Genomic DNA, 24683 nt, shown 5'->3' with positions numbered 1-24683 from the left:
TGATAACCACAAGGCTGACAGTTTGAATCCCCCAACCACTCCTATGGGGCGGTTCTACTCTGTCCTATAGGATTGCTGTGAGTCAACATCATCTCAATGGGTTTCAGTCTGAGCCTTTTTGGAGATGTTCATACGCAAGATGAGGCTTCAAGAAATCTAGTAGAAAGCAGAAACTGAGAGTCTAAAGAGATAAGCAGAGATTTCAGGAGACACAGGGTGCAAGAAGTACAGAAATAGGAGTCTGGACACACTAGAAGTGGCCTTGGTACACGGTCCAGGCTTCAGTTGAGATCTCATGAAGGCCATGTTCCTGACTAAGGAATGTATCCCAGGAGTAAGATAAAAACTGACATAGACCATCTTTAAAACACATAAAAATTACTTTTAAATGGGATTAAAACTATCTGCACCTACTCTATCTACCTGCTAAAAGATAACCTTTTCTTAGTTCGGTTACTACACCCAATGTCTACAGAATTTTTTAAGCACAATGTACTACATTCTAAAAAAAAAAAAATTTGAGGTGTGCTAACAAACAGGACTAAATGATCAAAAACCAAGAGAAGAAATAGACAATAGAAACCGACTTATGGGTGGTTAATGTTTTGGATCAATACTAGGATGAACAATTATATGAATGACACCTGTTTTTCTTTTTTTAATCCAAGAAAGAGGTTACATATGAGTTTAATATTGCTCAAGAGTCTTTTTGATTAGCACTCTTCTTTATATTTTCAGAAATTTCTGCAGGGCTCTTTTCACATCTTTGTTCCTAAGACTGTATATCACAGGGTTAAGGAGAGGGGTCACAACAGAATAAAACAGGGTCACAATTTTCTGCATTCCAGCTTCATGCTCAGATGTTGGAGTCCCATACATGACCAGTACTGAGCCATAGAAAAGTGAAACCACAGCCAGATGAGACCCACAGGTGGAGAAGGCTTTTCTTCATCCAGCTGCTGAGGGGACCTTTAGTACAGTGCTTAGGATCAGAGCGTAGGACCCCATGATGAAGGAAAAGAGAATAACGAGGGGCAGAAAATTTAAGGTGGAGAAGACAAGCTCCATCACAGGAGATCTTTTGCAAGTGAGTGCTAGAAGAGGACCTGGGTCACATAGGAAGTGGTCAATTATCCTGGATCCACAGAAGGACATCTGGGAGATGATGATAATAGGAATCAAGAACCAGAGGAAACCAAATACCCAGCAATTGACCACAAGATTGGTGCAGAGATGTCCAGTCATAATGGTTGGATAGTGTAGAGGCTGGCAGATTGCAAGACAGCGATCAAATGCCATAACCGCCAAGAAAAAGCATTCTGTAGATCCCAGGGAGAAAAAGAAATAAAACTGCAGAAAGCACCCAGAGAAGGAGATGATTTTGGTCTCAGAGAGGAAGTTGGCCAACATGTTGGGGACAGTGGAGGTGACATACCAGATCCCCAGGAAGGAGAAGTTGCTGAGAAGGATGTACATGGGAGTGTGGAGTCTCTGATCCCAGTGCACACCACAGATGATGGAACCACTCCCGATAAGAGTCAGGAGGTAGACAACAGAGAAGAGCACAAACAGGAGGATCTGACCCTCCCTGGAGCAAGGGAAGCCCAAGAGCATGAAGCCAGTGACGGTATTGGAATCGTTTGGGGTGGTGAGGATTTTCATGTGTCCGTGAGCTGTAAAAGACCAACAAATACTGAATAACAGTGTGAAGACAGATGGGGCCCCAGATTTATATCTGAAGCATCTTTGGAAAGAAAATAAAGAATTAAGTATCAATTGCTACTCTTTATCTATAATCCTGAAATATTATCCTGGCTTGGTTTTTTACTCTCATTCAGATTTTAACTGTGGGACCAAGTAAACTTGTTGGTGTAGAATATTGAATATACCGTGGACTGCCAGCAAAACAAAAAAATCTGTACAGCCAGAATGTGCCTTTGAAGCGAGGATGACTAGACTTCGTAACATGTACTTTGTACACGTTATCAGGAGGGACCAATCCCTGGAAAAAATGTCATACTTCATGCGGTAGAGGGTCAGTGATAAAAAGGAAGACCCTCAACAAGGTGGATTGACAGTGGCTAAAACAATGGGCTCAAACAAAGCAAGGATTTTGAAGATGGCTCAGGACCAGGCAGTGTTTCATTCCGTTGAGCATGGAGTTGTTATGAGCAGAATCGATTTGATGGTGCCTAACAACAACAAAAATAAACACCTCCAACCTCATCTCATGGTTCTATCAATCAAACTCTCACTCATTCTCTGTCACACACACAGTGTTGTGCACATGGGGTGTGCATACATGTTGTAGTAATATAAGCTCTGCACATTTAAAATAAGGTTCACTGGAGAAAAATTGTCAAGATGAAAAGTAACAGGGGACCCACCATCCCCTGAGCTCTCATCATCCCACTGAGAGTTGTGCATATTTGGATTGTACTCACCAAGGCCTGCCTTTCAGTAGTGAAGGACTCACCCACCCCTATAATACCCTATACCTGGGGTGGGCAAATTTTTCTTAATTATTTTAGGCTTGTGGACCATATCGTGCCTGTCATAACAACTTAATTCCATTTTTGCAGGGTAAAATAGCCATATATAATACCTAAATGAAAGACCATAGCAGTATTCTAATAAAATTTTATTTATGTCCATTGAAATTTGAATGTCATATAATTAACATCACATTATGTCAAATGTTTTATGAAATGTTACTCTCCAAATGATTTTTCCAACCATTTAAAAATGTAAAAAACATTCTTAGTTTGCTGTAATATAACAAAAAGGCAGCAGGCCAGAGATGACCCATGAACCATGGTTTGCTCACTCCTGCTCTACATATTTATAGGGACAGGAAAGCAAGGACCATCAATTTGACTACAGAAAAACAGAAGTTCCTTCGTTGAGCAAGTGAGCTTGTTAGAAAGCAGGAGCCTCTACAAGCCAGCAGCTGGAATCAGCCTGTTCTTCTACTGAGCTAACTCAGATCTGCTGGCCAGCTTTTAGCTAAGGTACTGAAATGAGTTTCCAAAGCCATCGAAATATGTCTCTACACACACACACACACACACACACACACACACACAATGACACACTCATACACTCATACCCTTCCCCAACACAATACTTCAGTACTATAACTTTGGCCTTTCTGTTTCTAAGAATAGCCAAGGCTTTTCCTGACTCTTATCGTTCTTCATGCTCACTGTTTATGCCCATGCCCAGCAGAGTCTGAGGAAGAGTGTAGGTATTATGCAAGTATTTGTTAAAAATGATTGTCTACACTGTTACAAACACAGAAAATATGTATATATACTCTCTTTCTACATAAAGTATTTATATCCATACATACACAACAGAGGGAGAGAGAAGGAGGGAAAGAGAGAGAAGGAAAGAAAGAGAGAGATATGGATAGATAAATAGATTTTTACCAGTTACTTCTTTTGAATTTTAAAAAACATTTAAGATGAAATTTAAGGAGCTGGCATATAGAAGAATGGTTCTAAATGACTTGAGGCCACTAGAGAATTCACTTAGATTTCAGGGGAATTCCATTTAAAGGAAGTAATGGGAGATTGAATAAGCTGGGTGGTAGAACATATTCCACCCTAGATGGTATTCTCTCCTGCGCCTAAAGCTAATTAAGACCCCACAATCCTGGATGCAGAAGTAGAAGAGAGAGTGGGATGCAGATTCTAGGTTTAGCCTTGCAACAGAGCTGATTAGGCACTCCAGTGAAATCTTTTAACCTTTATGAAGTATAAGAGAGTTTGGTTATATGATTCTTAACCATTTTTCAATACAAAATGCTTATTCTTATTCCAAATATATGACAACTACACACGATATCAAGGCTTTAAGATATACATATTTTAGGTGGTGCCAAGATGGCTGACTAGGAAGAAGCTTCCACTGAACCCTCTTGCAACAAAGACCCGAAAAAACAAGTGAATCAATTATGTACATGACAGTCTATGAACCCTGACCATCAAACACAGAACTAAGGAATTGATCTGAGTGACAGGGGAGCAAGAGACCATGCAGAAGCAGTGACTAGTTGTGGAACCCGGCACACAATGCCCTAGCCCTGATCCCTTGGTGCTGTCCTTGGCACAAGTGCAGTGGGGCTGATGGTGGCTACCTAAGACAAGGCAAGCAAGGAATGCAGCCTTAACCCCCTGGGGCAATCTCAGTGGGGACTCAGCCAGTGCACACAGGCTACACACTGACCTGATGGGGAGCGAGAGACTGGGCAGAAGGAGTGACCAGTTCCAGAGCCAGCACAGCACCTCAGCAATGATCCCTTGGTGCTGTGCTTTGGCACAAGTGCAGTGGAGCTGATGGTGGCTTCCTGAGACAAGACAAGACACAGGACACAGCCCTAATGCCCTGGGGCAATCACGGCGGGGACCCAGCCAGTGCAAACAGTCTACACACCGACCTGAGTGACAGGTAAGCAAGAAACCAAGAAGAAGCAGTGACCAGTTGAGGAGCCCGTGAGCACCACCTCAGCCCTGATCCCTTGGTGCTGTGCTTTGACATGACTGCGGTGGGGCTGATGGTGGCTTCCAGAGACAAGGCAAGCACAGTACACATCCCTAACCCCCTGGGGCAATGTCAGCACAAATCTCAGTGGGGACCTAGCCAGTGCACACAGGCTACACAACCCTCTGCAATCTCAAATAGAACAGCCCTTCCCACACAAGATAAATGATTTTGTTTTTTTTACTCTGCTACTCTTTCCTATCTATCTGATCCCAATCCCTTCCCTCCCTGCCCCAGTTGGCTTCATTAACATTCAAATTCCATGGGAAAGAGATAGAAGTGTCATGCTCTTTTCTAACCCATTCTCCTCACCTGGGAAAAGCAGCAATTAACAATCAGGGGAAAAATCCTTTCCTGACTTCCCTAAATCAGAAGATCAGAACAGAAGCATCTCTGCTCCAGGGATAAGAGATCCACAGCTTTTGGCTTTCACCACTACATGGAATCAGGTGGCTATTATAATGCAAAGGCAATTCTGTTAGAGGTCTGACTGTAATTGTTTCAGCTGAGCAGTGGAGAGGCAGGTTTTGGAGGTCTGATACTATTCTACCTATTAAACAGAGTCCTCACCTACCCACAGCAGGGAACTGAGGGCTGAGGCTCCATCCATACCACCTATCCACCCATGGAAGGGGTCTGAGGATAGTGGTGTCTACCAGTCTTTACAAGAACAAGAATTGGGTCCAAAAGGTACAGCTGCAGAGCCCACCCACCAGAGCACCCTAGAGAACAGAGACACTCCTTCCTCACTGGCACTTGGGGGAAGGCTTTCAGCATCCTACCCTCCTCAGAGTGTGACCCACTCTCACTGCCAGAAACCGGTGCATACAACCATCACCACTACTCCTCTAAGATAGTAGAAGACAGCCTACTCCACACACCAGGTGACCGACTATCAGGACACCTGAGCTGATTCTATTCAAGGATAGTGGATGGACTCATAGGCTTATATACTTGGTAACAGATCTAACCATGTGTTAACAGGACATAAATGCTTCAAAGACTCCAACAATCAAGTTAGCACACTCTAGTAGCCCATCTGGGTATAATGAAACTAAACAAAACAAGAAGATAAGACCCAGTGAGCAAATATAAAATAAATTACTACAATGAATTATAGATGGCTTGGAGACAGCCGTCGATATCAAATCACATAAAGAAGTAGACCATGATTGCTTCTACAAATCCCCAAAACAGAGAATCAAGATCTCTCCCAGATAAAGATACACTCCTGGAATTGCCAGAGGTAGAATATAAAACACTAATATATAGAATGCTTCAAGACATCAGGAACGACATCAGAAATGAAATAAGGCAATCTATAGAAAAAGCTGAGGAACACACAGATAAAGCAGTTGAAGAAATTAAGATAATTCAAAAATATAATGAAAAATTTAATAAACTGCAAGAATCCATAGAGAGACATCGTTCAGAAATTCAAAATATTAACAATAAAATTACAGAACTAGGCAAATCAATAGAAAGTCAGAGGAGCAGAATTGAGGAATTGGAATGCAGAATTGGGGAGATGGAGGATAAAGCAATTGGCACCAATATGTTTGAAGAAAAATCAGATAAAAGAATTTAAAAAAACAAAGAAACCCTGAGAATCATGTTGGACTCTATCAAGAAGAATAACTTGCGAGTGATTGGAATTCCAGAACTGGGAGGGATAACAGAAAATACAGAGAGAATTATTGAAGATTTGCTGGCAGAAAACTTCCCTGACATCATGAAAGATGAGAGCATATCTATCCAAGATGCGCATCGAACCCCATACAAGGCAGATTCTAAAAGAAAATCACCAAGACATATTATCATCAAACTTGCCAAAATCAAAGATAAAGAAACAATTTTAAAGCAGCCAGGGGGAAAAACAAGTCACCTACAAAGGAGCATCAATAAGAATAAGTTCGGACTACTGGGCAGAAACCATGCAGGCAAGAAAAGAATGGAATGACATATATAGAGCATTGAAGGAGAAAAATTGCCAGCCAAGAATCATATATCCAGCAAAACTCTCAAATATGAAGGCAAAATTGTGTCATTTACAGATAAAAACAAGCTTAGAGGATTTGTAAAATCCAAACCGAAGCTACAAGAATTACTAAAGGAAATTCTTTAGTGAGAAAATCAATAGTATCAGATGTCAGTACAACACAAAGACACAGAACAGGACATCCTGATATCAACTCAGATAAGGAAATCTCAAAAATAAAATAAAGCAATTAAAAAAAAAGGTTAAAACAGGGAAACATTGATGTAATTATGGCAAAGATGACAATAATTAATAAAGAAGAACTAAATACAGGAGGCACAGATCTTCCACATGGAAAGGAAATCAAGGAGATATAGGGAGATACAAGTTAGGTTTACACTTAGAAAAATAGGGGTTAAAGATTAAAGTAACCACAAACAGGACTAACAATCCCATACTTCAAAATAAAAAACCAAGATAGACAAAAGGACTCAGCCAAAACAAATTCAACTACTATGAAAAAGAGGGACATACAATTTACAAAGAAAAACCTCTCAGCACAAAAAAGTAAGTGGAAAAATGAAATTGTCACCACACACAAAAAGAGGCAACAAAATGACAGCGCTAAACTCATGCCTATCTATAATTACACTGAATGTAAATGGACTAAATGCACCAATAAAAAGACAGAGAGTTGCAGATTGGATTAAAAAAAACATAATCCAGCTATATGCTGTCTAGAAGAGACACACCTTAGAATTAGAGACACAATCAAACTAAAACTCAAAGGTTGGAAAAAATATAAATAAAGCAAACAACAATCAAAAAAGAGCAGGACTGGCAATGTTAATTTCTGACAAAATAGACTTTAAAGTTAAATGCATCACAAAGGATAAAGAAGGACACTATATAATGATTAAAGGGACAACTTACCAGGAAGATATAACCATATTAAATATTTATGCACAAAATGACAGGGCTCCAAGATACATAAAACAAACTCTATCAGCATTGAAAAGTGAGATACACACCTCCATAATTATAGTAGTAGACTTCAACACACCACTTTTGGTGAAGGACATGATATCCAGTAAGAAGCTCAATGAAGACACGGAAGATCTAAATGCTACAATCAACCAACCTGACCTCATAGACATATATGGAACACTCCAACCAACAGCTGCAAAATATACTTTCTTTTCTAGTGCACATGGAACATTCTCTAGAACAAGCCACATATTAGGTCATACAGCAAACCTTTGCAGAATCCAAAACATCAAAATATTACAAAGTATCTTCTCAGACCTTAAGGCCATAAAAGTAGAAATCAGTAACAGAAAAACCAGGGAAAAGAAATCAAATACTTGGAAACTGAACAATACCCTGCTGAAAAAAGACTATGTTATAGAAGACATGAAGGAGGGAATAATGAAATTCATAGAATCCAATGAGAATGAAAACACTGCCCATCAGAACCTTTGGGACACAGCAAAAGCAGTGCTTAGAGGTGAATTTATATCAGTAAATACACACACACAAAAAGAAGAAAGGGCCAAAATCAAAGAACTGTCCCCACAACTTGAATAACAGAAAGAGTGCAACAAAAGAAACCATTAGGCACCAGAAGAAAACAATTAATAAAAATTAGAGCAGAATCAAATGAAATAGAGAACAGAAAAACAATCGAAAGAGTTAACAAGAACAAAAGCTGTTTCTTTGAAAAAATTAACAAAATTGATAAACCGTTGGCCAGACTGACTAAAGAAACACAGGAAAGTAAACAAATAACTAGAATAAGAACTGAGATGGGTAAAACTACAACAGACCCAAATAAAATTAAAAGAATCATATCAGATTACTAGAAAAAATGTACTCTAAAAAATTTGAAAACCTCAAAGGAAATGGATGAATTCTTAGAAACACACTACCTACCTAAACTAACACCAACAAAAGTAGAAGAACTAAATAGACCCATAACAAAAAAAGAGATTGAAAAGATAATCAAAAAACTCTACGCAAAAAAAAAAAGCCCTGGCCCTGACACATTCACTGCAGAGTTCAACAAAACCTTCAGAGAAGAGTTAACACCACTACTTCTAAAGGTATTTCAAAGCATAGAAAAGGATGGAGTACTCCCTAACTCATTATAAAAAAAAAAACTCATTATAGGAAGCAACATATCCCTGATACCAAATCAGCTAAAGACTCCACAAAAAAAAAAAAAAAAAAATTACAGACCTATATCCCTCATGAACATAGATGCAAAAATCCTCAACAAAATTCTAGCCAATAGAATTCAACAACATATCAAAAAAAATAATTCACCATGACCAAGTGAAATTTATACCACATATGCAGGGATGGTTCAACATTAGAAAAACAATTAATGTAATCCACCATATAAATAAAACAAAAGACAAGAACCACATGATTTTATCGATTGATGATAAAAAGGAACTTGACAAAGTCCAACACCCATTCATGATAAAAACTCTCAGAAAAATAGGAATAGAAGGAAAATTCCTCAACATAATAAAGGGCATTTATACAAAGCCAATAGCCATCATCATCCTAAATGGAGAGAGTCTGAAAGCATTCCCCCTGAGAATGGGAACCAGACAAGGATGTCCCTTATCACCAGTCTTATTCAACATTGTGCTGGAGGTCCTAGCCAGAGCAATTAGGCTAGATAGAGAAATAAAGGGCATCCAGATTGGTTAGGAAGAAGTAAAAGTAACTCTATTTGCAGACAACATGATCTTATACACAGAAAACCCTAAAGAATCCTAAAAAAAACTACTGAAACTAATTGAGGAGTTCAGCAGAGAATCAGAATACAAGATAAACATTAAAAAATCAGTTGGATTCCTCTACACCAACAAAAAGAACATTGAAGAGGAAATCACCAAATCAATACCATTTACAGTAGCCCCCAAGAAGATAAAACACTTAGGAATAAATATTACTAGAGACATAAAAGACCTATACAAAGAAAACTACAAGGCACTACTGCAAGAAACCAAAAGAGACCTACGTAAGTGGAAAAATATACCTTGCTCATGGATAGGAAGATTTACATTGTAAAAATGTCTATTCTACCAAAAGCAATCTATACCTACAATGCAATTCCGATCCAAATAGCAATGACATTTTTTAATGAGCTGGAGAAACCAATCACCAACTTCGTATTGAAGGGAAAGAGGTCCCGGATAAGTAAAGCATTACTGAAAAAGAAGAACAAAGTGGGAAGCCTCACACTACCTGATTTTAGAACTTATTATACCGCCAGAGTAGTCAAAACAGCCTGGTACTGGTACGACAACAGACACATGGACCAATGGAACAGAACTGAGAATCTAGACATAAATCCATCCACATATGGACAGCTGATATCTGACAAAGGCCCAAATCAGTTAATTGGGGGAGAGAGTCTTTTTAACAAATGGTGCTGGCATAACTGGATATCCATCTGCAAAAAAATGAAACAAGACCCATATCTCACACCATCCACAAAAACGAACTCAAAATAGATTAAAGACTTAAACATAAAGACTAAAATGATAAAGATCATGGAAGAAAAAATAGAGACATTAGGCATAAACAGAATACAAAGCATTATGAAAAATGCTGAAGAGAAACCAGATATCTAGGAGCTCCTAAAAATCAAACACCTATGCTCATCCAAAGACTTCACCAAGGAAAAAGTTTTTAGTTATGACATTTCCAATCAGCATTTGATCTCTAAAATTTACATTATTCTGCTGAAACTCAACTACAAAAAGACAGTCCAATTAAAAAATGGACAAAGGATATGAACAGCCACTTCACTAAAGAAGACATTCAGGCCACTAACAGATACATGAGGAAATGCTCATGATCATTAGCCATTAGAGAAATGCAAATCAAAACTACAATGAGATTCCATCTCATTCCAACAAGGCTGCCATTAATCCAAAAAACACAAAATAGTAAATGTTGGAGAGGTTGTGCAGAGACTGGAACACTTCTACACTGCTGGTGGTAATGTAAAATGGTACAACCACTTTGCAAATCGATTCGGCATTTCCTTAAAAATCTGGGAACAGAACTACCATATGATCCAGGAATCCCACTCCTTGGAAGATATCTTAGAGAAATAAGAGACTTTACATGAACAGATATATGCACACCCATGTTCACTGCAGCACTGTTTACAACAGCAAAAAGTTGGAAGGAACCAAGATGCCCATCAACGGATGAATGGATAAACTATGGTATATTCACACAATGGAATACTATGCATCGATAAAGAACAATGTCGAATCTGTGAAACATTTCATAACATGGATAAACCTGGAAGAAATTATGCTGAGTGAAACCAGTCAGTTGCAAAAGGACAAATATTGTATAAAGCCGCTATTATAAGAACTCAAGAAACAGTTTAAACAGAGAAGAAAATATTCTTTGATGGTCATGAGAAGGGGCGGGGGGGAAGGCAAGAAGGGAGGGAGGGAAAGGAGTATTCATTAATTCGATAGTAGATAAGTTTTTTTTTTAGGTGAAGGGAAAGACAATACACAATACAAGAGAGGTCAACATGAAGAGACTAAACCAAAAGCAAACAAGTTTCCTGAATAAACTGAATGCTTCAAAGGTCAGCATAGCAGGAGTGGTGGTTTGAGGACCATGCTTTCAGGGGACATCTAAGTCAATTGCCATAATAAAATCTATTAAGAAAACCTTCTGCATCCCACTTTGGAGAGTGACATCTGGGGTCTTAAACGTTAGCAAGCGGCCATCTAAGATGCATCACTTGGTCTCAACCCACCTTGAGCAAGGACGAATGAAGAACACCGAAGACACAAGGTAATTATGAGCCTAAAACACAGAAAGGGGCACATAAACCAGAGACTACATCATCCTGAGACCAGAAGAACTAAAAGGTGCCTGGCCACAACCGATGACTGCCCTGACAGGGAACTCAACAGAGAAACCCTGAGGGAGTGGTAGCGCAGTGGGATGCAGACCCCAAATTCTTGAAAAAAGACCGGTCTTAATGGTGAGACTGGGACTGGAGAGATCCCGGAAGCCATGGTCCCCAGACCTTCTGTTAGCCCATGACAAGAACCATTCCCAAAACTAACTCTTCAGACAGGGCTTGGACTGGAATAGGGGATGGAAAATGATACTGGTAAAGAATGAGCTTCTTGGACCAAGTGGACACATGAGACTATGTTGGCATCTCCTTTTTGGAGGGGGGATGAGAGGGCAGAGGGAGCCAGAAGCTATCCGGAAGGACTTGAGGAGAGAGAGTGGAGGGAAGAACTGTGCTGTCTCATTGGAGGGAGAGCAATTAGGAGTGTATAGTAAGGTGTAAGGTGTACGTAAATTTTTGTATGAGAATGACCTGATTTGCAAACTTTCACTTAAAGCACAATAAAAATTGATTAAAAAAAAAGATATAGATATTTTATTTACATTTATCTCTCAGACACAAATAATGGAGAGTTTGTCACTTAAAATTGAAGCCAAAAGATCCAGGTCGGCTCCCTCTCGGAACAGTTCTCCAACTCTGAGAGCCTCACAAAGTTGCCCTAGAAAACAAGAAGGTATAAAAAATGATTCTCTGTGTACACACACTCTTTTAGTTTGACCTACTTGAATTAACAGTGGGTCAAAAAGCTGTTTTTAACAAGGCTATTTTTACTTACCTTTTATTACTTAGCTTCTCTGTACAGAGAGCAGCCGTGATGTTTACTCAGAACAAGTCTGAGCTGGAGCTGTCATAGCAGGTAGCCAAATTTCCCTGAACCAGCACAGAAGATGCTGTGCAGAGGGAGTGAGATGATGGGTACAGTGGTGTTAAAGCTGTGTTTATGTACCTAGGCTGCTCAGAACGAGTTTATGAGCAAAGCAAAACAAAACAAACTCCACCCCTCCCCTGCATTGTATCTCAGGAAGGTTGGGATAGATCAGACCCAAGTGAGGCAGATCCTGTGCCATATGTGAAACATATTTCTCTGGTTTTTACTTTTTCCCTAAGGCTCGTCCAAGAAGGCACAACAACTGGAAGCATTATTGCTGTGCCATCTCTCACAGCAGCATAACCATCTGTTTCATTTGATCTGGAAATTTGGTTACATCCATCCCATTTTTAAAAAGCCCTTGAAATAGAAAACAATTTTCCCATTTGTGATAAGTGGTAAGCAGAGAAGCAACGGATTTGGAGTAAGGAGCCTAAGGTTTGAATTACAACTCGTATTTTACCAACTGGGGGAACTTTGTCAAATAAATTATTTTAATGATTATCTAATCTCTCCCACTCTAAAATGTACTAATAATCCTTTCATCAAAGGGCTGAAGACTCTGAATGAGATAACATATGCAGAAGTAACTTCTCTAGCCTCTGACAAATACTGATGCTTAGAAATTGTTAGCTGTATAATGTATAGCTGAAGCAAAGTAAGCAGGTACCTTTCTAGAGAGCAGCAGTTTTTCCAGCTCTATATTTCTTGTGGGCAAGGGGGAAATGAACCCAAACCTGAAGTTTCTTCAAAAGTTTTGATCTTCCTGGAACGAAGACGTCTTCTCTACAATAACCATCAAAGAGTGAAGGAGTAAAAATAGGTTTTGGGTGAAGCTCTCTGGTGTCTGTTGGAGGATGGAAGGATTACAAGCCAACCCCGAAGGAACTGCTTCCTATTTCCCTTCTCTACGTGCATCAATTTACTACATCTAGAAGAACAATGTCAGGAGACTGTTTCTTGTTAATTCTTCCCTTCCTCTGGGGCCTACCTTCCCTGGAGACCCTGATGCCTTCTGCCTTTATTTACCTACCAAGAATAAGTTACTTTTTCCAGTCCCAAACTTCTCAGAGTTGGCATTAAATATAATCAATCAACCTTCAAGCCCGCCCAGAGTGCCTACCGGAAGTCTCAAGGAAAATCTGTCAAAGTGACATAGGTTGAGATGGTTGAGATACAAGAAGCTATTCCATGGAACTCTAGTGAGTGGTTTTAGATTCAGGACTCCCTCTGATTTTCGAGAAAGAATAGACAGAGTACAGGTGTGATTTTTAAACTTTCATTTCGAAATAAATTCGAACTTACAAAAACACGAAAAAAGCAAGACAAAGAATTCACATATGTTTTCCATTGAGACTCCCCAGATATGAACATCTTCAATAGCCACAATATAATTATTAAAATCAGGAAACTAACATTGACAGCATGCTATTAACTCGTCTAGTCTTTTTCAACTGTTGCCAATTGTTCCACTTTTCTTTTTAATATACATATAAAAAAACATAATAAAAAAAGGAAAACCTTTCAGGGAATCAATTTAGCTAAACAACATGGAAGTAGGAGACCTCCTCTAGGCTCCAGATCTCCCGGCCCTGTGCATAACTCTCCTAGAAATGAAACAACTTCTTACTCAACATCTACTTCATATCTTCCACTGTCATACATTTTGGATAAATGTGTGTGGGTAAAACAGAGCAATACAAACAAGCATATTCCAAAGCCACAGGCATTTTCAGAGCTAAAATTAGCATTAATATTTTAGAAGAGAATTTTATTATTATTTTTAAAAAATGGTCTTTCTGAATTATTTGTTAAGATCATATTTGCTATTTTAGAAGTCTGTCTAGTTATCTAGTGCTACTATAACAGTGGATGGCTTTAACAAACAGAGGTTTATTGTCTCAAATTCTAGGAGTCTAGAAGTCCAAATTCAGGGTGCCAGCTCCAGGGGAAAGCTTTTCCTGTCAGCTCTGGGGGAAGGTCCTTGTCATCAATCTTCCCCTGGTCTAGGAACTTCTCAGTGCAGGGACCCTGGGTCCAAAGGATGCACACACTCCTGGCTCTTCTTTCTTGGTGGCATGATACCTCCCTGTCTTTCTACTCCCTTCTCTCTTTTATATCTAAAAAGAGAGTGACTCAAGATACAACCTAATCTGATAGATTCAGCACTGCCTCATTAACATAACTACCTTTAATCTTGCATCTTTAACATCATAGAAGTAGGGTTTACAACACATAGGAAAATCACATCAGATGACAAAATGGTGGACAATCTCACAATACTGGGAATCATGGTCTCCTAGGCAAGCTGACACATATTTTTGGGGACACAATTCATTCCATAACAGAGTCCATTTTCACTTAGTGAGATAAATCAATTTGAAGAGATATAAAGAAATTTGCTTTATAATTAAATTTTTAGGAATACACTTACTCAGAAATATGAAGTAGATATAACTGAAAGCAGCAATCTCTTTCAGAAAAATCACTGGATCTGACTTTTGTTCCTTCCCTTTTTTCTTCTAAAGGCAGAACTTTCTGCAGTACCATAACACACCAGGATAAACAAAGATTCATATCTGGAGTATGTGCAAAGATTTTTCAGGAATAATAGATTCATCAGACACCTCACTGATTCTTTCCCTTAATTGGACATCAGCAGGAAGGAGGTAGGGGAATATGGGGATGTGGAGGCATGGAGAAGAGAGTGGGCGAGGGAGGTGGAGGTATAAATCAGAATTTATTGAACTGAGGAGATAGAAGATTTGGAGTTTTCAGCTGCCAAAGTAGCAGATGTTGGAGGAACAAACTCTTGAGAGAGGTGGACCTCAGAGAAGTGACACCCAAAACTTGATGAAATCTTCCTTCAAGGCATTCGTGGATTCCTAGTCTATTCATACCCAAGATGAGACTTCAGGAAATCTAGCAGAACACAGGAAATGAGAGTCTAAAGGGATGTGCAGAGATTCAGGAGTCACAGGGTGCAAGGAGTACAGAAATAGGAGTCAGGGCACGCTAAGTAGGAGGGGAATGGAAAACAGTTCAGGCTTCAGTTGAGGTCTCATGAAGACCATGTTCCTGAGTAAGTGCCATATCCTGGACGTAAGATCAAAGCTGACATAGACCATCTTTAAAACACATAAAAATAACTTTTAAATGGGATTAAAACTGTCTACCTCTACTCTATCTACCTGATCAAAGAAAACCTTACCTTGATTGGGTTACTATGCACAATGTCTTCAGAATTTTTTAAAAGCAAAGTCCCCCTTTCAAAAAGAAAAAAAAAAATTGAGGCATGCTAAGAAACAGGACTAAATGATCAAAAATTAAGTGAAGAAATAGACAAAAGAAACAGACTCACAGGTGTTTCATACTAGGATGAACAATTATATGAATGATAACAGTTTTGTTTTGATCTGAAAAAGAGGTTAAATATGAGTTTAATATTGATCAAGCATCTTTTTTTATTGTGCTTTCAGTGAAAGTTTACTATTCAAGACAGTTTCTCATACAAAAACTTACACATACATTGTTATGTAACCCTAGTTGCTCTTCACATAATGTGAAAACACACTCCTCCTCTCCACCCTGTATTTCCCCTGTTCATTCAACCAGCTCCAATACCACTCTGCCTTCTCATCTCGTCTCTGGACAGGAGCTGCCCACTTAGTCTCATGTGTCTACTTGAGCTAGGAAGCACACTCTTCACCAGTATCATTTTATGTCTTATAATCCAGTCTAATCTTTGTCTGCGGAGATGGCTTCAGGAATGATTTTAGTTTGGGGCTAACAGAACGTCCAGGGGCCATGTATTCTGGGGTCCCTCCAGGCTCAGTCAGACCATTAAGTATGGTCTTTTTACTAGAATTTGATTTCTGCACCCCACTTTTCTCCTGCTCCATCAGGGACTCTGTCTTGTGTTCACCCTCAGGGCACTCATTGGTGACAGCCAGGTACCACCTACTCCTTCCAGTTTCAGACTGACAGAGTTTTTGGTTTATGTGGCCCTTATGTCTCTTGGGCTCATATTTACTTGCGTCTCTGGTGGTCTTCATCCTCCTTTGCTCCAGGTGGGTTGGGACCAATTGATGCATCTTAGATGGTTGCTTGCTAGCTTTTAAGACACCAGATACCACTCAAGAAAGTGGGGTGCAGAACATTTTCTTCATAAACATTGTTATGCCAATTGACCTAGATGTCCCCTGAAACCATAGCCCCAGGACCCTTACCCCTACTACTCTGTCCCTCCAAGTGTTTGGTTGTATTCAAGAAACTTCTTCGCTTTTGGCTTAGTCCAGTTGTGGTGACTTCCCCTGCATTGTGTGTTGTCCTTCTCAAGGGTCTTTTTACTTTACATATATATATATTTTATATTCCCAGGCATTTCTGCAGGGCTCTCTTTATATCTTTGTTCCGAAGACTGTATATCACAGGGTTAAGGAGAGGGGTCACAACAGAATAAAACAGGGTCACAATTTTCTGCATTCCAGCTTCATGCTCAGATATCGGACTTCCATACATGACCAGTACTGAGCCATAGAAAAGTGAAACCACAGCCAGATGAGACCCACAGGTGGAGAAGGCTTTTCTTCGCCCAGTTGTTGAAGGGACTCTTAGTACAACTCTGAAGACCAGAGTGTAGGACCCCATGATGAACACAAAGGGAATACTGAGGGGCAGAGGACTTAAGGTGGAGAAGACAAGCTCTATCACAGGAGATCTTTTGCAAGTGAGTGCTAGAAGAGGACCTGGGTCACATAGGAAGTGGTCAATTATCCTGAATCCACAGAAGGACATCTGGGAGATGATGATAATAGGAATCAAGAACCAGAGGAAACCAAATGCCCAGCAATTGGCCACAAGATTGGTGCAGAGACGTCCAGTCATAATGGTTGGATAGTGTAGAGGCCGGCAGATTGCAAGATAACGATCAAACGCCATAACCGCCAAGAAAAAGCATTCTGTAGATCCCAGGGAGAAAAAGAAATAAAACTGCAGAAAGCACCCAGAGAAGGAGATGATTTTGGTCTCAGAGAGGAAGTTGGCCAACATGTTGGGGACAGTGGAGGTGACATACCAGATCTCCAGGAAGGAGAAGTTGGCCAGTAGGATGTACATGGGAGTGTGGAGTCTCTGATCCCATTGCACAGCACAGATGATAGAACCATTCCCCATGAGGGTCAGGAGGTAAACAACAGAAAAGAGCACAAACAGGAGGATCTGACCCTCCCTGGGGCAAGGAAAGCCCAGAAGGATAAAGCCAGTGATGGTGCTGGAGTTATTGGGGGTGTTGAAGATTTTCATGTGTCTGTGAGCTGTTAAAGACCAACAAATACTGAATAACAGTGTGAAGACAGATGGGGACCCAGAACTATACTTGAAGCATCTTTGGAAAAAAAACAAAGATATAAGTATCAATTGCTACTCTTTTTGTATAATTCTGAAATACTCTCCTGGCTTGCTTTTTTGCTCTTGTTCACATTTTCACTGTGGGCCCAAGTAAACTGGTCAGAATGGATAAGCTCTTAAAGCAGAGTGTTGTAGATATACTCATATTAGATTTTACACTTAGTAGAATACACATATATATTACCTGAGGATGTTCAGTTTTACCTGAACCCCATGATCCTGGGAAACAGCCAAAATTAAAGAAATCACTTTACCCTTTGTGTTCAGGAAAAATGACTCACTGCAAATAATAATCCTTCTTCCTATGACTTAGATAAGACTCATGGGTGCTCCCTTGTGTATCTATGACAAGGTCAGACACAGATCTCCCAAATTCACATCTTCGCTTCATAAGTACTTAACCGAGCTTATGAACTGCTTATTCCCATTGATCAATCAGAAATGAAAAGCTTGTTAACAAAACTTCAGTTAAGCTTTTCCCATCTCGGCTGCATCTGCCCTAGTTCAAGCCATCTTTTTTCCCATGGGCCACTGTGATGGTGTCTTAACTGGCTTCCTGCTTCCATTCTTGCTTCATAACACACTGCTCTCCATGCAACAGCCAGAGTGGCTCTTTAAACAATGAAAATCAGATGATTCCCTTCTCTTGTACACAGACTTTAGTTAGCTTTCCAATTCACTTAGAATAAAATAAAATCTCTAAACTGTGGTCTTTGATTTGGCCCCTCTGAACGTCTCCACAGTAAGTCCATAATAAACATCTGCACAACAAATTATGGACAGCATTGCAAAGAATGGGAATTCCAGCACACTTATATTATGTTTCTGTAGAACCTGTACATAGACCAAGAGGCAGTTGTTCGAACAGAACGAGGTGATATTTCATGGTTTAAAATCAGGAAAGGTGTGTGCCAGGGTTGTATCTTTTCACTATACTTATTCAATCTGTATGCTGAGCAGATAATTTGAGAAACTAGGCTATATGAAAAGAACATGGCATCAGGATTGGAGGAAAACTGATTAATGACCTGCCATATGCAGATTATACAACCTTGATGGCTGAAAGTGAAGAGGACTTAAAGAACTTACTGATGAAGATCAAAGACTACGACCTTCAGTATTGGTTACATCTCAACATAAAGAAAGCAAAAATCCTCACAACTGGACCAATAAGCAATGTCATGATAAACAGAGAATAGACTGAAGTCGTCAAGGATTTTATTTTACTTGCATCCACGATCAATGCCCATGGAAGCAGCAGTCAAGAAATCAAATGAGATACTGCATTGGGCAAATTTGCTGCAAAAAAACATTTTAAGTGTTAAAAAAGCACCAAGGTATGCCTGACACCAAGCCATGAAATTTTCAATTGCTCCATATGCATGTGAAAACTGAACAATGAATAAGGAAGATGGAAAAAGAATTAATTCCTTTGAATTATGCTGCTGGCTAAGAATATTGAACATACCATGGATTGCCAGAAAAATGAACAAATCTCTCTTGGAAGAAGTACAGTCAGAGTATACTTTAGAAGTGAGGATGGCAAGATTTCATCTTATTTACTTTGGACATGTTATCAGGAGAGACCAGTCTCTGGAGAAAGACATCACACTTGGTAAAGTAGAGAGTCAGTGAAAAAGAGGAAGGCCCTCCACAACATATATTGACACAGTGGCTACAACAATTGGCTCAAACATAGAAAGTATTGTGAGGATGGTGCAGGACAGGACAGTATTTTGTTCTGTTGTGCATGGGTTTCTTATGAGCAGAATCCACTTGATTGTGCCTAACAACAACAACAAACACCTTCAAGCTCATCTCATGGTTCTATCAAGCTCTCTCATTTTCTCTCTCGCTTACACACCCACACACATACTCCACTAACATAACCTCTCTCTATATAAAATAGGGCTCATTGGAGAAAAAATGGACAAGCTGGACAGTAACAGGGAGTCCAGCTTCCCCTGAGCTCTCATGACCCTACTGAGATGTGTGCATATTTGAAGTGCACTCACCAAGGTTTTCCTTTCAGTAGAAGCCTCCACCCCTGTAATGCACTACACCAGGTGGGGTAAATTTTTTTCTCAAATATTTAAGGCTTGTGAGCCTTATAGTCTCTGTTGTAACAACTCAACTTTGTTTTTGTAGTGCAAAAGTAGCCACACATAATACCTAAATAAATGAACATAGCTGTATTCTAATAAAACTTTATGTTTTGAATTTCATATAATTAACATCACATATGTCAAATGTTTTATGAAATGTTACTCTCCTACTGACTTTTCCAACCATTTAAAAATGTTAAAAACATTCTTAGTGAGCTGGTTATATAAAAACAGGCAACAGGCCAGATGATTTGATCCATGAACCATGGTGTGCTGACTCTTGTTCTGCATATTTATAGGGACAGGAAAGCAAAGACCATCAATTTGACAATAGAACAATGGAAGATCCTTGGTTGAGCAAGTGGCCTTGTTAGAAAGCAGGGGCCTCTACAGGTCAGCAGCTGGAATCAGCCTGGTCTTCTACTGAGCTAACTCAGACCTGCTGGGCCAGCTTTCAGCTAAGTTATTGAAATGAGTTTCCAAAGTCATCAGGATTTGCCTGTATACACACGTGCACACAATGAGACACTCATACGCTCATAGTTTTCCTGACACAGCACTTCGGTAATACAACTTGGGCTTTTCTTTCTATTTCGAAAAACAGCTAAGTTCTTTCCTGACTCAGGGTCTTTCTTCTTATTGACCTTCATGTTCACTGTTGATGCCCATGCCCAGCAGAGTCTGAGGGGGAAAGTAGGTATTATGTAAATATTTGTTAAAGATGATTGTCTAACCTGAAACTATGTTGCCATCTCCTATCTGGAGGGGAGATGAGAAGGCAGAGGGGGTCAGAATCTGGTAGAATGGACACAAAAAGGGAGAGTGGAAGGAAGGCGCGGGCTGTCTCATTAGGGGGGGAGCAATTAAGGGTATATAAAACCAAAACCAAACCCATTGCCATCGAGTTGATTCCAACTCATAGCAACCCTGTAGGACAGAGTAGAACTGCCCCATAGAGTTTCCAAGGAGCGCCTGGTGGATTCGAACTGCCGAACTCTTGGTTAGCAGCCGTAGCACTTAACTACGTCACCAGTGTTTCCAAGAGTATATAGCAAGGTGTATATAAATTTTTGTATGAGAGACTGACTTTATTTGTAAACTTTCACTAAAGCACAATAAAATTTTTTTAAAAAGATGAATGTCTACAATGTCACGAACACAGAATATATATACACTGTCATACATATCTATATATAACATATATATATGTAACATATATACACGTAACATATATACATACACAACAGAGAGAGAGATGGATAGGTAAATAGATACTTACCAATTACTTCTTTTGAACTTTAAAAAGCCTGTAAGATGAGATTTGAGGAGCTGGCATATACAAGAAAGGCTCCAAATGACTTGAGGCTACTAGAGAATTCACCCAGACTTCAGGGGAATTCCATTTAAAGGAACTTTTGGGAGAATGAATATTCTGCGTGGTAGAACGTGTTCCACCCTAGATGGTTTCCTCTCCTGCAGCTACCACTAACTAGGACCCCACAGTCCTGGATATAGGACAGTGGGTGGCATGGAGATTCTAGGTTTAGCATTGTAACAAAATTGCTTAGTCACTCCAGTGGAATCTTCTAACCTTTATGACGTATAAGAGAGCTAGGTTATATGATTCTTAACCCTTTTCAATACAAAATGCTTATTCTTAATCGAAGTACACCAAAGTACACATGGTATCAAGGCTTTAAAGATCTATATGTTTTAGTTACATTTATCTCACAAACAAAAACATTGGAGAGTATGTCACTTATAATTTAACCCAAAAGATCCAGGTCAGCTCCCTCTTGGGGCAATTCTCCAACTCTGAGAGTCTCATAAAGCTGCCCTAGAAAACAAGAAGGTATGAAAAATGATTCTCTGTGTACACATACCCTTTTACATTTCACCTAACTAAATTAACAGTGGGTCAAAAAGCTATTTCTAACAAGGCTGTTGTTAAAAAAAAAAAAAATTTTTTTTTTTTTTTTCTTACTCACCTTTTATTTCTTAGCTCCTCTGTATAGAGAGCAGCCATGGTGTTTACCCGGAATAAGTCTGCGCTGGAGCTGTCATACCGAGTAGCCCCAAAGTTCCCTGAATTGGCACAGAAGATGCTGTGCAGAGGGGGCGAGAATATGGGTACAGTGGTGTTAAAGCTGTGTTTATGTACATAAGCTGCTCTGAACAAGTTTATGAGCAAAGCAAAACAGAACAAACTCCATCCTTCCCCTGCATTGTATCTCAGTAAGGTTGGGATACATCAGACCAGGGTGAGGCAGATCCTGTGCTATACATGAGAGAAAGACATTTCTCTGGTTTTTCCTTTTTCCCTAAGGTTGGTCCAAGAAGGTACAATAATTAGAAGCATTATTACTGTGCCCTTTCTCACAGCACCATAACTGTCTGTTTCATTTGATCTGGATGTTTGGTCATATCTGTCCCATTTTGCAAAGCCCTTGAAACTAACAACAATTTTCTCATTTGTGTTAAGTGGTAGGCAGCTAAGACATAGTAGTGAAGCAATGGATCTGGGGTAAGGAGCCTAGGGTTTGAATTACAACTCATATTTCAACTGTGAGAACTTTGTCAAGTCAATTATATTAACTATTACCCAATTTCTCCCACTGTAAAATGGACCAGTAATCCTTTCATCAAAGGGCCAGGGACTCTGAATGAGGTAACATATATGGAATTCCCTTCTCTAAAAAAAAAAAACATATATGGAATTCCCTTCTCTAGGGTCTGACAAATACTAATGCTTAGGACTTATTATGGTATAATATATAGCTGAAGCAGGGTAAGCAGGTGCCTTTTTAGAGAGCAGTAGTTTTTCCAGCTCTATTGCAGTTATCTTGTCCTCTAAGTATTACACAATCTCCTTTTATGGGCAAGAGGGAAATGAATCCAAACCTGAAGTTTCTCTGACAGTTTCTGATCTTCCTGGAATGGAGAGGTGTTCTCCTCTACAATAACCATCAAAGAGCGAAGGAGTAGCAATAGGTTTGGGGTGAAGCTCTTTGGATTTGTTGGAGGATGGAAGGATTATAAGCCAAGACTCCAGGGAGTAAGTCCTATTTCCCTGCTCCACAAGGATCAATTTACCACCTCTAGAAGAGCAGTGTCAGGAGATTGTTTCTTACCAATTCTTCCCTTCCTCTGGGGCCTGCTATCTCTGGAGACCCTGATGCCTTCTGTGTTTATTTTCCTTTCCAGAAGAAATTACCTGTTCCAGCTCCAAGTCTTCAGGGTTGGCATGTGATATAATCAGTCAACCTTCAAGCCCACTCAGAGTGCCTACCAGATGTCTAAGGGAAAATCTGTCAAAGTGACATAGGCTGAGATGGCTAAGATACAGGAAGATATTCACTGGAACTCTAGTGAGTGGTTTGGGGACAGAACCTCCTTTGATTTTCTAGAAAGAAGAGATGAACTGGAAGTGTGATTTTTAACCTTTCATTTTGAAATAATTTCAAACTTACAAAAACGTGGAAATGGAACTACAAAGAATTCAGATATGTTTTCCACTGAGACTCCTCAAATGTGAACATCTTCAATAGCCACAATATAATTATCAAAATCAAGAAACTAACATTGACAGCATGCTATTAACTAATCTAGAGAATTTTTTCAACTGCTGCCTATTATCTCACTTTTCTTTCTATTGTACACTTAAAAAAACAGAAAAAAAATAAACAAAAAAAAAAAAGAGGAAAACCTTCCAGAGAATCAGTTTAGCCATAAAAACATGGAAGCAGGAGACCTCCTCTGGGCTCCAGATTTCCGAGCCATGTGCCTAACTCTCCTAGAAATGAAACAACTTCTTACTCAATATCTACTACATATCTTCCACTGTTGTACATTTTGAATAAATGTGTGTGGGTAGAACAAGCATATTCCCAAGCCACAGGATTTTTTAGAACTGAAATTAGCATTAATATTTTAGAAGAGAATTTTATTATTTCATTAAATGAGCTTTTTCCGAATTATTTATTAAGATCATATTTGCTATTCTAGGAAACTTAGTTATCGAATTCTGCTATAACAGAAATACCACAGGTGAATGGCTTTAATAATCAGAGATTTATTCTCTCACAGTCTAGGAGGCTAGAAGTTGGAATTTAGGGTGCCTGCTCCAGGGGAAGGCTTTCTCTCTCTCTCTGTCGGCTCTGAGGGAAGGCCCTTGTCATCAATCTTCCCCAGTCTAGGAGCTTCTCAGTGCAGGAATCCTGGATCCCAATGATGTGCATGCTCCTGGCTCCTTTTGCTTGTTGGTATGAGGTCCCCCTGTCTCTCTGCTCACTTCTCTCTTTTATATCTCAAAAGAGATTGACTCAAGATACAAACAACCACAAAAGACAAAAATCACATGATTTTATCAATTGATGCAGAAAAGATATTCGACAAAATTCAACACCATTCCTGATAAAAACTCTCAGCAAAATAGGAATTGAAGGAAAATTCCTCAGCAAAATAAAGGGCATTTATACAAAGCCAATAGTCAACATCATCCTAAATGGAGAGAGCCTGAAAACATTCCCATGGAGATCGAGAACCAGACAAGGATGCCCTTTATCACCACTCATATTCAACATTGTGCTTGAAGTCCTAGCCAGAGCAATTAGGCTACAGAAAGAAATAAAGGGCATATAGATTGGCAAGGAAGAAGTGAAAGTATCTCTATTTGCAGAAGACATGATCTTATACACAGAAAACCCTAAGGAATCCTCCAGATAACTACTGAAACTAATAGAAGAGTTCAGCAGAGTATCAGGACACAAGATAAATATACGAAAATCAGTTGGATTCTTCCACACCAACAAAAAGAACATCGAAGAGGAAATCACCAAATCAATGCCATTTACAGTAGCCCCC

The 24683-nt window shown here is 39.5% G+C and overlaps 1 protein-coding gene and 1 pseudogene across 1 annotated transcript; both read right to left on the bottom strand.

The window, feature by feature from the left end:
* Window positions 1-726: 726 nt before the first annotated feature.
* LOC126084559 (olfactory receptor 11G2-like) lies at window positions 727-1757 on the bottom strand (annotated as a pseudogene).
* Window positions 1758-16674: 14917 nt separating this feature from the next.
* Window positions 16675-17705, bottom strand: LOC126084558 (olfactory receptor 11G2-like). Its single transcript, XM_049899167.1, has one exon. The coding sequence runs from the start codon at window positions 17608-17610 to the stop codon at window positions 16675-16677; it is 936 nt and encodes a 311-aa protein (XP_049755124.1). The 5' UTR covers window positions 17611-17705.
* Window positions 17706-24683: the final 6978 nt, after the last annotated feature.

The sequence above is a fragment of the Elephas maximus genome, chromosome 10, assembly GCF_024166365.1.
Source record: "Elephas maximus indicus isolate mEleMax1 chromosome 10, mEleMax1 primary haplotype, whole genome shotgun sequence".
NCBI lineage: Eukaryota > Metazoa > Chordata > Mammalia > Proboscidea > Elephantidae > Elephas > Elephas maximus.
This window is presented reverse-complemented; position numbering and strand designations above follow the sequence as displayed.